We start from the raw sequence: 16715 nt of genomic DNA on the forward strand, positions 1-16715 counted from the left end.
TCAGCTGCATCAGTTGCCAAGCAATGACTCCTGCACCAGTAATTTGTTTTATTATCACGAGAGGAAATTACTTGGTTTGCCTAAATTCCATCGTGGCAACAGCAACAAAAAGGCCTATTGATAAAGTTCAGTTTCGTTTCTTGGCTGAGAATAAGTTTCAGTTTCTATTCTTCCTTATCATGGCAGCAGTTTCATTTCTTCACTGTCAGCTGGAGAGTGTATAAAAAGATGGGCTGAGCAGTCCCTGAGTGCTTCCCTGGAATTCTCACCAGCAGAAAGCAGCATGTCTGACCAGAACGTCCGCAACGCTGGCTTCACTTCTTCTGGGATCACAGGAGGATCCCTTGCTTCATCTCTGATGTCCCAAGAAGCCAGAGCCTCTGGGGGAGGTGTGCCTTCTGGAGGCCCCACTTCTACTCTCCAGGAAATGGGTATGAGCAATTCTGTGTGTGACTCTGTCTGTGGTTTTGTGGTTCAGTGCCTAGGATCAGGCAGCTATTCCTCCTTAAAAATAAGTTCCTCCTTGAAAATAAGCTTACCAAATAATCTCTTCTCTCCTGCATTTCTGTGTGGCACTGAAGAAAGAAGATTCCTCCATTTAATTGTGTGCTATGAGCAGGATATTATTGCGTGTGTGCACATACTATGCATGAATGAACACATATATATGTGGTATTAATGAGGTTTTGGACAGTGTTTATTTGAAATTTGTGCTATCCCTCCATTCTGCCAGGAACCATCAAAAATATGAAGAGTCATGGTAGCAACAAGCAATGACACACTTATGCAAGAACATGATCTGTGTAGATCATGTAATTTATATTTCATATAAATTACCAGATTTCCCTTGCTCTTTACTCACACATATCCGTACAGGGAGAGCTCCTAAAACCTTATGCAAACTCTGTAGAGGAGAGAAATTAGCTGCAGTCCAAGAGACAATTCATGAAGGGGATGTAAACACACCCTTGACATCCCCTATTTAAGTGCTAGAGTAAGGCATAGCTGCCCTTCTCATGAGCTGACCCTGCAGGTGTTTGCTGTTCTGCTGCTGGCTGGGAGCAGTCCCTGCCCAGACCACTCTTATCACTGTGGCACTTGCTTAACCCCAGATCCCGTGGGATTTGTACACAAGGTATTCTCCCTGCCAGACCTGCTTGTATGACCTGATTCAGCAGGCATCCTCTGAACAGGCTTGCCTCCACAGAACAGAGTGCCCTGTACAATGCTGCTTTAGCCAGCAGCTCAGGGTTAGCTCTCTGACCTTGGATAGAGGCTTCCAAACCCCTTCTGCCCACGGGGTCTCAGACCCACATCTTCCATGTGTCAGAGGATTGCCAGCCAGCAGGCTGATTATAGGTGGGCATCTATCCCCTATTGGTCTACTACTTCCATAATCAGCAGGTAGAAATCCGAAAGATGGAGCTGAATGTGACTTCTCCAGCCATAAAATGGGTGGTTGACCAGGTAAGCTGGCCAGGGTCCAGGTTCAGGGCATCTTTTAGTAGCCAAAAGTGTGTTAAGCTTGATGGAAAGGAAATAAGTTGGATTTTTTTTTTTTTTTAAGATATGATTTACATTGCCAATATTACTCATAGAGGGAGGCCCTCTAGACAGTGAGTGAATAGGTGACATAAGGGTCATTCAGAGACATACTACATGTGATTCCTGTGAGTCACATGCAGTATGTCTCTGAAATTTTTTAATTTTCACATTGTAAGATTTGAGTATAGGTTGCTGAATACAGTGTTTCTTGAATATTCAGTGGGAAAGAGCTTAAGGAATAGTAGGAGCCAAAGGACAGAATACGAGAGAAAGTCAGGAGAGGAGGGGGACAGAGAGTGAAAAGCAGAGAGGAGGCACCACACTGCCTCAGCAGCAGAAGTCCTGGTATGCAGGAGATGCCAGTTGCTCACTCTAGTGATAAGTTAGTCAGCTGCACAGGCTGCCTTCTGTTACAGACCAGGGTGGCACAGCACACTCATAACCAGTGGCAAACTCTTCAGAGGAGATGCCCTTTTGAGAGCACGAAGCTGTCAGTTCTAAACTAAAACACTGAAGATTTCTATCTCTCCGTGTGCTGGGAATTTTTATAATAAACAGAAGCAAAATGAGCATTTAACACACCTAGTTTTACTCTTGCAACCTCTGTGTTGCAAGGACTTTTATGAAAACCACCATTTTGGTGAAGAGAAGTCTGCATGACTCAAGGAAACCTTAGCCATGCCGACAGGAGATACTCCAAAAGAGCTTTTATCCATGTGGAAAATGCTAGCTCTGTAACATTGCCAAGACAGGTGTGAGCTTTGGCTCCCTGCAGCAGGAGAGCTTGCCACACATTCTTTGCCTGATTGAGAGCTAAAAGGGCCTGATTTCATTTCCGCAGGTGCTCACTGAAATCTCTCCAAACACATCTTCTTAACCTTTTCATTCAGACTGTAACCCTTCCTCCCCCCAGAACAAACATGCTCCAAGGAGCGACTGATTCTGCAGTGGGGCATGAGTATTGTTCAGTGTCACTTTACAGAAGATGTTATAACAAGCTCATCACCCAAATATTTGAGCATCCTCCAGGAATGCTTTAAGCATTATCACTAACATTTGTCGTCACTGGTGCTTTGCTCCTCTCCCAGGAGAAGAAGAGTTTGCAAAGGAATGTTTTGCTTGGGGCTTATTTAGACTGAGTTGAAGACATAAATATTAATTGGCCACTGGCTGTCACAACTTGTGGTACTTAAATTTTATAGGTATCTATTACAGGTTTATGTGGGGGAAAGTGAAGTGAAAGGAACATGTTATTCACCTGGAGCAGAAAGTGCAACAATTCCTAGTTTCTACAGAAGTTTGGTCCACAGTCCTCAGGCAGCTCCAGAGAAAAGTGCAATTTCAGCAGAGGCAAATTGTGCTGCAACTATTTTGGAGATCCAGGTTTATCAAAAACAGTCTGTGCAAGAGCCATAAATTTTCTGAGGGTTCTGGGGTGTTCTGGGACTCCCCAACAGCACTGATAATATCCTTTTCCCAAGGTGGCAGCTAAAAAGCAGTAGACTGACAGAACAAGTCAAGTGATCAGCCGTCCCCTTGCATTTTGATACATTTGCTAGCCTTGAACTGTTTTAAAACACAGTAGTTTGTAATCGTCCTGTAAGGCTCCTTCCTTTTTTGTCAGTAACATGTCCTTTGTAACTGTCCTAGGGGCCAGGGGCACAACCCACTCATCAGGTTATACCAGCAGCGGGATCTCTGGTGGATCCAGGGCCTCTGACACAATGTCCAAGGAGGCCACAGCTCATGGAGGTGGAGTTCCCAGGGGAGGCACCACTTCCACTGTCCAGTCCATCGGTAAGTGAGAGTTCTTTTGATAAAAATGAATTAACAAATGACTTCTGAGCAGTCAGCAATACTTCATTTACTGTACATTTACTAGATGAAGGGATGCAAGTAACAGGGGTGGCTGCTTTTTATTTGTAATAATATTTCTACTGTTTGTTTCTTTAAACTTGGTGTGAAGATGAAACTGGGGAATTAGTGGAAATAACTTTGCCACAAACTTGCAAAGGTATGAGTAGACAGCAGAGTCTGAAATCTGAAACACAGTGACAGAAAAAAAAGCCCAATGGACTTTTAGATTACGCTTTCATCAGCACCACAGTGGCAGTTCAATAGTTCTTTTTCAATTACAAATTAAGGATTAAACCAAGGGCTCCACACTTGAACATGCAAAGCAGATATAGTGGGAAAAAACAGTGAACCATGAGAATGGAGTTATCAGACTGACAGACAGGAATCATTAGTCTACTTCTTGGGGGCCTTTCAGAGCAGCTTAGCTTTCTTTCCTTTAAAGGAAATTCATTGGGTCAAAACCACAGGAATCTGCCTGCACTTACCAGCTCAAAGCAGAGAACAACAGAAACCTGCCTCATCACTCTGCCAGGTTAATGCAACCCAGACCAGATAAAACAAACCAAATTATGAGAGAGCCTGGTCTATACCTGACTGCATCAGTAAGGATGCTGATTGAGTTAGTAGGATCCTGTGGGGTTAGGAAGAGCCTCAGAGACAGGATTGAAGTTCTAATTTCAAAAAGTGTCTTTCAAATAGTAACAGAGACCTTTGATTTCTGACCTGGGAAAGTTTGTAGCCAATGCTTTTATGGTCTGTATATTTTCTTGTACTGCAACTTTGCTTTTTGTTGTCCTCACAATTTCTCTGCATTTCTCCTTAGCCATGGGTGGAAAAGGAGGAAGACGCTGAATAGAAGAAAACCATCAGTCCAAACCTGCAAGCAGTTGATCCTTCACCATCAGCTTTGACAATTTCTCCCCTTCTGTGATCTCTCTGTTATGAAAGTCAAAGCCTTCCACGTGCACAAATAAAGTTTCTGTTAAAATGATGGATTCTTGCATTAAATTAATAGGGACAGAGACAAGGTGCAGATCTTTCCTCAATTAAATATTCTCTGAAGTACAGAAAAACACAAGCCAATGGGAGTTAGGGTACCTGGACTGTGAGGCTGCCATAGGAAAATCCTGGATTTAGCAACACTAAGCTCTTCAAATGCAAGCAGCTTGCTATGTTAATTTTACAAAAAGTAATTACAGTGCAAAAGTCACCTTGTTGTGAGAGAGAAGCATAGAAACACTCAGTAAGGGGCAATTCCTTCTAGATGCACTTCTAATAGGCTATCAAATTAAATTCTACTTAATAAAGTAAATGTATAGGCAAACAAAAACAGGTTCCAGGACTGATTTTTGTATACCTCTAGAGTTTTTAAGGTCCCTTTCACTATAATTTCTAGTCACTGTTTGATTGCAGCAAGGCATCAGCATTGTCCCAGTCAGACTGAAACTCCCCCTGCAAACTTGTGCTGGGTGTGAACAGGTAAGGAAGAGAGCCCATTTTCTGATGCTGGTCTCACTGTTGGGACTTTTTGCTGTTCCTCACACCTGACTCCTTTCCTTCATAAATGCTCGTTCAATGATATGTCACCAAATAAACATAACATTGTGCATCCAGTATGCAAACTCCCATGTACAAATGACCCCACACTTCCATCTTCCTTCTGCCTTTTGGCTCCTCATTCCCCCTACTCTATCACCTCCCTCCCTCTGTATTTCAAACAAAACCACACAGCACAGCTTCTTCTCCCCTTTCTCCACTCCAAGATGGAGGGAGAGAATGTCACACTTTTAGGCCAGAAGTTAAGAGGTGCTGGATTTGGGGAGCTGCAGTCAGTGATCTTCTCCAATGACTCCTGTCACTCTGCTTGAGCATTCCCATCTCAGCTGCATTTCTCCACAGCTGGGAAATGTGTTTGCTCCCATGCACCTTATGCTGTTGGATATGGACTTCACTTGCTGTGCTGCCCAAAGCATTGACAAGCAACTGAAAAACAAGGGCTTCATTTCATAGGCTAGAGCTGATGTCCTAACAAGGAGCTATCTTGGGCAAATGTTTAAATGTAACCAGGACTTGAATTCATGAAATCATAGAAAGATTAAATTTCAAAGAGACCTTGGTGTGAGGAGAATGAGGGCAGTTCTCTAATCCAAACTACCATTACAGAAGGGTTAACCTTAATGTTAGACTTGTTTGCTTAGGACTTTGTCCCATCAGATTTTGAAAATCTTCCAGGGGGATCCATCCTATGCTTTCTTTCCTAGGTCTAATGCAGAAGTCTGGGACTACTGAAATACAGCTGTGATCTACCAACAGATCTTTTTTCCCCTCTGTGCCCTTAGTACTGGCATGATTTGAAGCCAGAAGGTCTACCCTGGGTTTTTCCCATTTGGAAGTTTTTCTCCATGTGCAAATGCCAAGTTATGGTCCCAGAGAAAAGCAGGGGCCTTGATCCCACAAACAAACATTCAAACAACTGCTTAGCACTGATGATGATGATTATGATGATGATGATAAATGAGTCATAAGAATGAAACCAGCGTAAGAATGACAAGAAATAGTAGAAAAAGTCAAGTACATGCATAACTCATCAGACAGACGGAAGCTGTATTATCCAAGAAACAATGTGTGACCATTTCATGGCAATTAATAACCTTATTTCTTATTCAAAGGGGGGAGATTTAAAAGTGGGTTTCAACTTTAATGTTGTCATTAGTTGACCTCAGGTATTTTTGTCTTGTTAGAAAATGACTCACAATAATGAGAGCTGACAAAGGGTACTTATGCCTAGAAGAAGGAAACCAAAGCAAGGATGTTTAATCACTTATCATTTCACTTTTCACCTTTTATGTAATTCTAGTGTTAAAAGTTTGAATTATTTTGCCATCTTTAGATCTTGTGTTGAGAACTAGCCTAGACAGCTTTGACAAAGCAGGGAGAATTCTCAGCTGCATTCAAAATCCCTTCAGTGAGTCAGCTCTAATAGGTCTGCAGGAGAACAAAGGTGCAAGCATCCCCCTGGAAGCCTCCCTTGCAGACTGCTTCAGGTAATTCCTCTGTACAGAACTACAAATTAACTATTTACATATTTAACAGAATATAATTGGAAAGGTCAAAAACCAACAAATATTGCAATTTGAATCCTTCCTGTCTCTCAATCAATCTTTGCACAACAAATAGGCACAAAGAGAGAGAAAGGAAAAGAGGCAGCAGAGAGCGATTAGCAGAGCAATAGCACTGGAGCAAGGCACTGCAGAGAGCACATAGCTCTCTGCACAGAAATCAATTTCTCCCATGGGATGAGATCAATAGTTGTCTGACAGGACACTATGCAGGCAATTTAATAGCATTTTATCTAAATGAATCCATTCCTCCCCCCAACTGGCCTCACAGTTCATAAGAAGTCTCTCTTAGTAAAATAGATTTATTTATTTTTTATAATACAACTGGAAAGTATTTATCATGCTGAAGACACTGCCATTGTCTATTAAAAATCATTTATCTCTGTTAGTTACTCGTTACCTACCACTCTTTCCCAACATCTTTATTCTAATTAGCTAAGTCATGGACACAGACCATAAAAATTACTTTGAGTTACTCTGGAAAAATTCTTCTTACCCCAAAACATTCTAAACTAAATAGCAGCCTTTCAGGAAAAATAAGCCCACATAGCAGGCAAACTCAGTTAACTCAAAGAAGTACTGGTATTTGAAATGACATTTTTATGCAACAAAAAAAAGCTTATTTATTGAGGAATTATTTATACACAGAAATTGATTGTCCAGTGGATCTATTTTGACAGTACTTAATAAATAATAAATAATAAAGTCAATCTTATCTTATTAGTGGATATCTGTGTGAAGTAAATGATAATGAATGAGAAACCCTAATAAGCATAATTCCAAGGATGGATCTTTGTCACTCTGGGAGTTTGGTATTGTGCCCCAAAGGCTCTTGTAAATCCAGCTGCAGTTCTTGCTCATCATTTAGAAGATTAGGGGCTGATAAGCGACAGTCAAGCCTTATTAGAACAGGCTAAGGCAACAGGAAACATTAATTGGGTAATTTAATGCACAAGGAGACATTAAATGCCTGCATTGTGGTTCAGATGCTGTTTCCTCTATTGATTTCTTCACGTCTTGTTCTATGAAATTCTCACAAATACTTGGCGGAGAGGGTGTAAGACAAAGCCTAAGTTTAAAAATACCAAAAAACTTTTGTTATTTCCTGGGGCTTCCCTTTACTCCTTGTGTTAATGAGGGACCCATGAGCAGCCCCGCTCTTGCAAGCAGAAGAAAGAAGACTAGTCCCTTGTCCAAGGATTCTTCCAACAAAGGAGGGGAGAGAATCAAGGTCTAGTAGCTCTCTGCAATGAAATGCTCTCTCACCATCGTGTTCTGGTTTTCTTCTCAGTGTGTGCATAGAGCAGGAGCTCTGCAAATCTGGCAGGAAGCTCCGACACTCTTTTCCCCTAGAAAGCTGGCAGCACTTAATAAAACCCTCCTCTCTTCCACTGTTTGGGAGGAGATGTAGAAATAATAACTGGACTGATCTTCATCTGGAAATAAGGAAGATGAGAGGAAGGTCCTGACATACTTTTTCTTCTCAGTCAAACACCAGAATGAATCCACTTATGTGAGTGGATTTGCTCTGTTCCCTCAGTGGTGGATATTGGTGGCTGGAACACCAAAATCTCTCAGTTACATACTAGATCGTGATTTGGGTCCCATTTTAAGACTTCCTTCCTAAGGTATCTTTCCCACAGCTGAACAGAAGTGAAAAGAGGTGATCTGACAGTGTAAAAAATTCAACATGGAAAGGGGACAGCCTTTCCTTTACCTCACTGACCTGGGCACTCTTTGTTTCTCATTTTCTAGTACTGCAGCTTGGGTGATCATGGGTGATAATTAATGGACACTTTGTTTTAATAATTTACTTTTGCAGCAATTTAAATATTAAAATGCATCTTGAAGACATGCAAGCCTCATTAATTTCAAATAAACATTGTACATTATGCTCTGTTTAACAGCATTCAATCCCACTCCCTTCCACCCAGCAGGCTGGCACGGTTCCTGCTGCCAGCAAGTTTCCCCATGTCTGTGGCATGGGCTGGGAGGCCACTGTGGGCACAGCACCCCTGCTCTTCAACCTTCCTCAGGACTGTCTCATTTGAAACTGGTGTCTTCTTCACACCTCCCTATGTCTTAAGGAAGGAAGCAGCCTCTCTGTCTTTATTAGCATCCCTAAAGTCATGGAAGCCTTGGTAGAAGAGGCAGGGTCCCCCTACAGCCCAACACATCCCCTCCTGCACTGCATTAATTGGTGCTCTAATTGCATCTCCTCGAGGACTGACCCAGACACAGTGATCCAAGACTGACCACGGGACCAGAAACCTGGAACAAACCCTACACATTCCTTTCAAAGCAGTGACTGGGTGTCCAGTGGCTGGACACAGGTCAGTACCTCTCCTCTTCAGCAGAGGAAGAGTCCCCAACACTCTTTCTGTGGGCTCCCATTCCACTGAAGTTCTAAGTGTTGTAACTTGTGAAAAGCAATGAAATCGTGCTGACTGCCCACAATGGTCTATTTCCTGAGAACCCCACACATTAAAGAGACACAGCTAGTAACGTCCTTTTAATACACAATAATTTAAAAAAACATAATTATTATAATAGTAATTAACATTAAGTCATTCCCTATCCTTCTTTGTATCTCTTTGGGGTAATAGTGAGCATTGAAATATAACCTGGTTTTGTGCTTATCTAATATAAGTAATATTTTCTGCGAGATATCTTTTTTTATCCATTGTTCAGTGGGTTTTGGGTTTTGTTGTCTGTGGTGTTTTTTAAGGAATACCTGCATATGAAAATAAATAAACACACACATTTTCCTCAATGTAATAAAATTCCATAGAAAATATTGTTGCTAAAGAAATTACATATGCCAAAAGAACAGTTTTTAAAATTCAGATGTTGCTTTTTGCAGTCTTTTGCTATTGGAATTTCCACCCAGCCAAGATTTTTACTGGCCAGTTTTCAGCTACCACTGCAATTTATGTTTATACATAAACAGCTCTGATTTTAATTGCTATCAACTTCTTATACTTGATAGATGGTCTTAAACATTTTTTGCCTCCAGAGACTGCTTACTTTGCCAAGTATTGACACACTTTCAAGATTTATACTTCTCTGAGGAACAAAGTTTACAATAAAATGTAATGTATTCCGTGGCTGTGAATGGTAATGTTGCTAAACAGTCCAAAGATATTTCACAACTGATAGTTATTTTCCTCTCATATCCAGCACTGTCCTCCTTTAGTACTACTATAGATTAAGGCTTTTAAAGAAAAATCGGATCCCTAATTTGTCTAATTTAGTGTTTCAGAGATCCAATATGACTTAATTTATGTTTCCTTCCACTAGAGCCATTATTCGACTAATGATTACACTTTCATTTTTCCCAATAATTATTTTAAGAGGCTAACTCTTGTGGAAGGGATTGATTCCCTTCTGGGACTGGAATAACCCCTTTCAGAGCTCAAATATCAGACTGCAGCCAGAAAAGGGAGCAGTTACAGAACTGTAGACAACAATGTCAAACACACAAGAAGTTACTAATTATCAGACAGACAAAACTCAGTAGATGGTTGAAGTCATGTCTAGATTTAAATATTTGGGTTGGATTCAGTTTCCTGATAGCAATCATGGGTCACAATGCCCAGAGAAACCCCAGTGGACAAGGAAGGGTTCTTAGAACTAATACCTCAGTTTGTACCATCTCCATGAAACTGCTGTGGCATTGCAGCAGAAGTGGCATCATCAGGCTCCAGCAGGAGCTCTTGTAAAATCAGCTGAAAAGATCTTCAGCACTGAAACAATTCACTGATGTTACTTTAGTGACAAAGAGCACCTCTCAGCTTTCTAAGAGTACATTGTCAAAGGAGAAGATTTCATTTTCTTGCCTTATTTCTTTCCCTGCCATTTAATCTCTTTAATGCAGTTTTTCATATTAATCAGTTTTGGAAATAGGTGGCACAGCTTCTTGGCACAGGCAAAAGAAAGGCATTTCTGAGTTGCTCAAAGGTGAGCAAATATCCCAGCCATAAAAGGAAACACCCCCCAGGCTTTGCACCATCCATCTTCCTCACTGACCAGGGAATGGAAAGGATGCAGTCCAAGAGAGTCTGTGATTTCCCTGGGATAAGTGATGATGCAGGCTGTACCAGATGAACCTGTTGTGAAGTTTAGAATTTAAACATCCCAGCTCTTGGTGACACCACAATTCCACATTACTTGGCTTCTGTGCTCAAGATGAAGGAGACATTCCCCACATTTTTCGAAAGAAATACTAAAAATTCTAGGAAGAGTTTATTTTGCCAAAGTGACAGTTTTTAAGATTTCAAATTTCCTTGCCCTGGTTCTCCCCCTCCTACCCACCTTACAGGGGGTTTTCTAGAGCAAAGAATAGCTCAAACTGCAGGCAGAATAAAAACTGAGGAAGGAATAGGAGTAGAATTTTGTAGAGACAGAAACAAGCAGTTGCTTAAGTCTGTTAATAACCAGATACAGTAACAATGAATGATAATGATCAGAAAACAGAGGAGACCAAAAAAGAAAATATTTTTTAAGATTTCAAGCCTGTAGGAGAAAGAAATAGAAACAGAGATCAAATTTAGTATAAGATTCAAAAAGCCTGTAAGTGCCAACTCATGCACTTACAATCTTACTTAAGCATTTATTCAAAAATGCTTAAGAAGTTCTTCATGTTCTGTCAGCAAGAAGTTAATTTTTACTGTGGCACAGTAGCCTGTGTTGCAAAGACTTTTTTGCAAAAGCATTAGTGAATTTTCAGCAAAAATTTTATTAGGGAGTAAATTAACTCTAGAAACCTGTTTTAAGATATCTAACCAATAATTCTTCTGTAGTGCATCTTATTTACACTTTTTAGTGCTAGGGTATAAATCTGAGGGTAATTTTGCACCAGTCCAATAGAGGACTCATGAAAGACAGTGGATGAGATAATTCATTTCTGATTATTCATGTTTATTTTATCTTTAGCATAAATAGATTATGAAAATAATGTTTTCCATGGCTGGTGGGTTTTTTTTGGAGAATTTTAAATTATATGTGGAATATTCTTAAGCAGAAAGATGTTGAAAATATAAATGTACTGTTATTTTTACTCCTCTTGGCTCCTGTGCTTAAAAATGGTATATACACAAAGAGGTTAACTGCATTGTGTTTTTCAGATAATCTGTTTTTAAACTACTGACTTGGAAACTGTGAGATTAATAGCACTGAGAACATCTAAAGGTAATAGGATTACAATTTAATATTAACTAAGTGTTTCTTGAGGGTCTGCTGTAGCGGTGCCTCATCTCTGGGATCCACTAGAGTAATTAGTCTGTAGTGGCATACAGTGGTGATGCTTGATAACTGCAGCTTTTCCTGCCACAGTTAGGATTTTCCATTCACTGGCAAATAGTTTTTATTTCCAGTACCTTCATAAACAGGCACAGAGCAAGCTTGCAACGCTTTCCCCCCAGTTGATGCCGATTAGGGAGAGACCAGTTCTCAAAAAATCTCACCTGAAGCACCAGTCACAACTGACCAGGGGAGTGAAGTGAGGGGTTTGGAGGCTTTCCTCCTGTTGCTGGAGGAACAGGTTTTATCTGTAAACAGGGCAGTCAACGCTGGGCAAGCTGCTTAACGCTGAAGAAGGTGTCGTTTACATCAAGATCAGAAACCTGATGCTGGAGTAAGGCTGAAGTACAGCTAGGTCAGCTGAGGACCTGCATGGAAGCATGGCAAAAAGACACTTTTCACCTGGCATTGTTCTCCCTGCTCTCCCAACAGGAAGATGCACTGTTGTTACACGGATGCCCAAGTCAGGAAACAGAAACAATGCAGAGTAAACTAATGTTTGATATTTACAGGCTCAGAGGGTTAAACAAGAAATGCTCAGAAGCAAAAGGTTATCTTATAGTAAGTACTAATCCTTAGGGGCTCAGACAGACCCATTCAACAAAGCCCTTCATGACAGCCAGGCCCTGCCAAGCCCTGAAGTGCAGGGACCTCATCCTCCAGGTCACACAGAGGGACCTCTGCCCACACTTGGAGGACATGTCCATCTCCCTGCTTGTGTGCAGTGAGCCACATCTAGGAGAGCTTTGTGAACTTGGTAGCAAAATGAAAACATTAAGTTAAAAAAGTAAACTAGCAAAAAAAAAAGAAAAAAACAAACCCCAACCCATAATCATTTGGGGGGGGGGGATATTTTACTGATTTTGGTTTGCGGGATGTTCTCACAGAACATAAAACTTGAGAATTTTATGTACCTCAAGAGATGCCTCCAACAGAATGTTAGTAGGGTTTAAATGCTGCTACTTGTGCATTTTGGAATCTGTTTCAGGTAATGAATAACTTTTGACTTTGATTACAAGGATCCATTTACCTAGAACATTCAGATCTACCCAGGAGCTCATGTGCTGCTGCCTCCACATAAAATAGTGTTATGCTCAGTATCAATCCCTCCCATACTTTCCTTCAGTTCAACTGCTTAGATTTCCAGTTATTTTTCCCACTAATTTTTAATCCTTTGCTTGCTAGGAAATGTCTTTATACCAGTAGGGAAACTGCTAATGATGGAAAAAAGATAATGAAATACAAATAGTGAAAACCAATAACAAACCCGTTAATGTAATACACAGAAGATAAACAAAAAAAGCTCCAGTCACAATTTCTTTCAATTTCAAGACCTCTGAAGCTCAATGGAGCCCATTAGGTTGGCAGATATGAGCCTCCCTTACACTCACAAAAGTCCCATGAGGCAGAATGTTTTATTTTGGAGCTCCTGAGTGCATGAGGAACCTGAAGAAACCCCACAGCCATTCAGCAGAGGAGGGACCTGGGCTTTATCTGGTGGCACTGTCACAGAATTTTTTTCACAGAGGCTTAAAATTTAAAGTCATTTAAGTCACATTCAAGTGAGTTAAAATGTCCCCAAGATATTTTAAGTTGCTCACGTGACAAGAGCCACCGACCATCCCCACTGGCTGACCCTCTGCTCCCTCCCTGGTGTATCCCAGGGTCTGTAGGTGACCACTGCCAAAAGAGCTCTGTCTGTGCTGCACTCATACACAGGCTTCCCTTGCTCAGAGTCCTTTGTTAGAAACTCAGTCCCACAGCACCAGAGACACCCAGAGCAAATGGAAAACAAATGGGCCAATATCAGTGAAACATTCAGTGAAAATGTGCAACCATCTGCCAAGAAACACCAGCAGAGGTGAGAAGGAAGGTAGGACGTGTACTTATGAGTGAGAAAGCAATGGCATTGGGCCTTTGGGCTGAAGGGAAAAGAACTCCTCAGCAAGGGGCAGTCAATAAGCATCTCCTTCTGAGAAAGTACAGCCCTGAGCACAGAGTTCTCCTTTAACCATGTCTTAACCACAAAGAAAGAAAGAAAGAAAGGCTGGCCAGAGGAACTTCTGAAGTCATATCCCACTCAAGATCGAAGCTGATCATGTCAGCTTTGCCCAGCCAAGTCTTGAAAACTTCAAAGGACAGAGAGACCTCAAAACATTTTCATGTCATGGCCACTGATTTCAATAGAATTAAGAAATTTAGATGCATACAAAATCTGTGTTTGAAACAATACGACTAAACTGTTCTTACACCACTGGTAAAAACAGTCACTGCTTTTTGAAGCTGTGGTAAGTGAATAGGGGTAAATCTGTATCACAGGTTTATCAGCATATCTTGTAGAGGCCAGCCAGCCCCTTCTGCCCTATGCCAGGCACAGAAGCTTCTGCAGGTGCCCTCGTGCATCTTCCTTACCCCTGGAAAGCAGCAGCAGAGTAGTGACAGGGCAGCATCCATTACAGGACTAGAACATGTACCTGCAGTGCACAAAGAACTGTTTAATGGATCCCTTCTCATGATATTTGCAAAGGCAGGCAGGCAGGCATTCTCTTCATGTGGAGGGAGAGCAGCACAGCCCACCCAGGAGTTGTTTTTGACCATGGCTAGGGGTGGTTGCCTGCAGTGAGACAGCTAACGAAAGTATTAAACATTGATACGTTTCAGTGTGCCAATTGACTGTGCATTTTAAATAGACTCTGGTATTCTCTCCTAGTGGAAAGATTTATTTTACTTTAAGAATATATAAGGCTGTGCTTTCAGTACTTTTTCTTTGTTTAACAAGCAGCTCTCTTGCTGAAAACCCAGTAGACCACAAAACCAGTCAGGGGCTTTTATCCAGGATGTCTGACCCATCGCCTGACAATAATTAGTTCAGGTTAATTACAGCAAATCTGTAGATTTGCAGCCTGAAATCATCTCATCCCCTAAGCTGAACCCTCCAGAGGTTTCTTTTATGAGCTCTGCATCCTAAGGGTGGACTTAAAGTAATGAATTTGTCTCTAATAAGATTCATAGGTTTGTTCCCTAAGCAATGGTGTCAATTATAGAATCTAACTCTGATGGCTTATTTTGCTGAAAATAGAGATATTGAGAGTTTTTAATGAAGCATACAGGATTGTTAACGCTTTTGTTTAACTCTTTGCATTGTTGGAAAGCATAAAAATACAATTATGCAAAATATCATGCCACTTTCTAAGTATTTCTCTGTGTGCCAATAGCTAATTTCCTTCTGCTCTATAATGGAAAAGGTTAATGTAATGACTCTGAGATTTCATTTGGAGATGTTCCAGAAGAGTGTCTGAGTATTTGCTGCACTTAATGGCAGGAAGTAATAAGTGAGGTTATGTATTGGTGAAAAATATTTCATGCATCGAGAAGATTAATACTGGAGAGAGGCACATGGGGCACAAGCCTGAGGCTTCCTCCTCAATCCTGGCACAATGTAATATGTCCATACTTGCTACGTGCCCTTCTGTAGTTAGCTCTTAATCATTAACAAAGCAGACAGTAAATCTCTGGGGGACGGGGTATCGGGAGAAGAGAGGGGACCAGATGTAGGATTCTCCGCTCTCCTGCAAATGAGTGGCAGACACCTCCACCTGGGAATGCCAGACCAGATGGTACTGGTACCAGCAAGGTGTCTGCATGGCAAGATAATGCCAGAAGAACCTTACAGGGTTTGACTCTACCCTGATTATTCCAATATCTACACTAATTTTTGGGCATAGTTATTGTACTTAGGAAGATGAACCACTATGTCTCAGCTTCATTTCAGCATTTTATTGCACATGAGATTGCTTACTTATGAAAAATTTTGCATCATTGCATATGAAAGATTTAGCCCTTTATTTCAAACTTTTAAAATTAACTTTTAATTGAGATCCTATTCCTGCTGTCTGAGTCAGTTCAAGTCACAACATTAAGGTTTTAATCTGGAGAAATAGCTCCAGTCATTGATTTTACTAACTCTCATAATGAAATTATTATTTTGCTTTTAATAGTGCCTTTTTAAAAGAACATCTAGTGATAGTACATGGGGAAATGGCTTTAAATTAAAAGAGGGTGGGTTTAGAGTAGATATTAGGGTGGTGAAACACTGGAACAGGTTGCTCAGAGAAGTTGTGGATGCCCCATCCCCAGAAGTGTTTAGATCCAGGCTGGAGGGGACTTTGAGCAACCTGGTCTGGTTGAATATGGCCCTGCCCATGGCAGAGGGCTTGGAACGAGATATCTCTAAGGCCCCTTCCAACCCAAACCATTCTGTGATTCCATTCCATGATTCTATGAAAGAAGAGACAAAGTTCAAGGACCCTCCACACCACTGGAAAGACATTTTTGAGGATGGAGCTGGAAGGGTTTAAAATGGCAGCAGTTATCACTGGGAGGCTGGGTATGTCTAAGGCAGTAATTGTTCATCTACAACAACTCCAAATACTTAAAGCTCAATTTACTTCAACCAGGTGAATTGCTGGAACATTTAAGCTAACCTGCCACTGCTGCCAGGCTGCCACAAGAGCTTGTTCCTCTTCCTGAACAGGGGAAACACCAGCAGGCAATGCAAGCTACTTTTTCAGGAAGGCTTTTAGATCTGCTGTGGTCCCTCTGCACTTTCAGCTGAGTTGGTTGAACTTAGGGGCTCTTGGGTCAGACTGGACAGGCTGCCATGGTCTGGCTGACACAGGGAACAGGGACTGAGGACTGTGTACTCCTCGCCTTCCCCATGTCCAGGAGGCCACTGAATTCTCACATTTTGCTGACTGCTATGCATGATCTTTCACTGATCTCCTCTCTGTAGGCTGCTCATCTAATGAAGTCTGTATCAGTGCCCATCTGAAGCAATAAAGGTATCCATTAGGATGGATATTATTTAGGAAAGAAAAGAAATGCACTGGAGAT

At 41.3% G+C, this 16715-nt stretch overlaps 1 protein-coding gene across 1 annotated transcript; it reads left to right on the top strand.

Annotated features, from left to right (window-relative positions):
* Positions 1 to 206: 206 nt before the first annotated feature.
* On the top strand, positions 207 to 4393 carry LOC103826153 (interferon alpha-inducible protein 27-like protein 2B). Its single transcript, XM_009101443.4, has 3 exons — positions 207 to 431; positions 3196 to 3342; positions 4226 to 4393. The coding sequence occupies exons 1-3, from the start codon at positions 284 to 286 to the stop codon at positions 4252 to 4254; spliced, it is 324 nt and encodes a 107-aa protein (XP_009099691.1). The 5' UTR covers positions 207 to 283; the 3' UTR covers positions 4255 to 4393.
* The last annotated feature ends 12322 nt before the right edge of the window (positions 4394 to 16715 follow it).

This window comes from Serinus canaria, chromosome 2 (genome assembly GCF_022539315.1).
Source record: "Serinus canaria isolate serCan28SL12 chromosome 2, serCan2020, whole genome shotgun sequence".
NCBI classification, from domain to species: Eukaryota; Metazoa; Chordata; class Aves; order Passeriformes; family Fringillidae; genus Serinus; species Serinus canaria.

What these genes read in the sequence shown, in the direction of transcription:
- LOC103826153 (XM_009101443.4), top strand. Translation starts at nt 284, where the DNA reads ATGTCTGACCAGAACGTCCGCAACGCTGGCTTCACTTCTTCTGGGATC. An exon ending in TTCTACTCTCCAGGAAATGG is followed by an intron (nt 432 to 3,195) that starts GTATGAGCAATT and finishes TAACTGTCCTAG; the next exon opens with GGGCCAGGGGCACAACCCAC. An exon ending in TTCCACTGTCCAGTCCATCG is followed by an intron (nt 3,343 to 4,225) that starts GTAAGTGAGAGT and finishes ATTTCTCCTTAG; the next exon opens with CCATGGGTGGAAAAGGAGGA.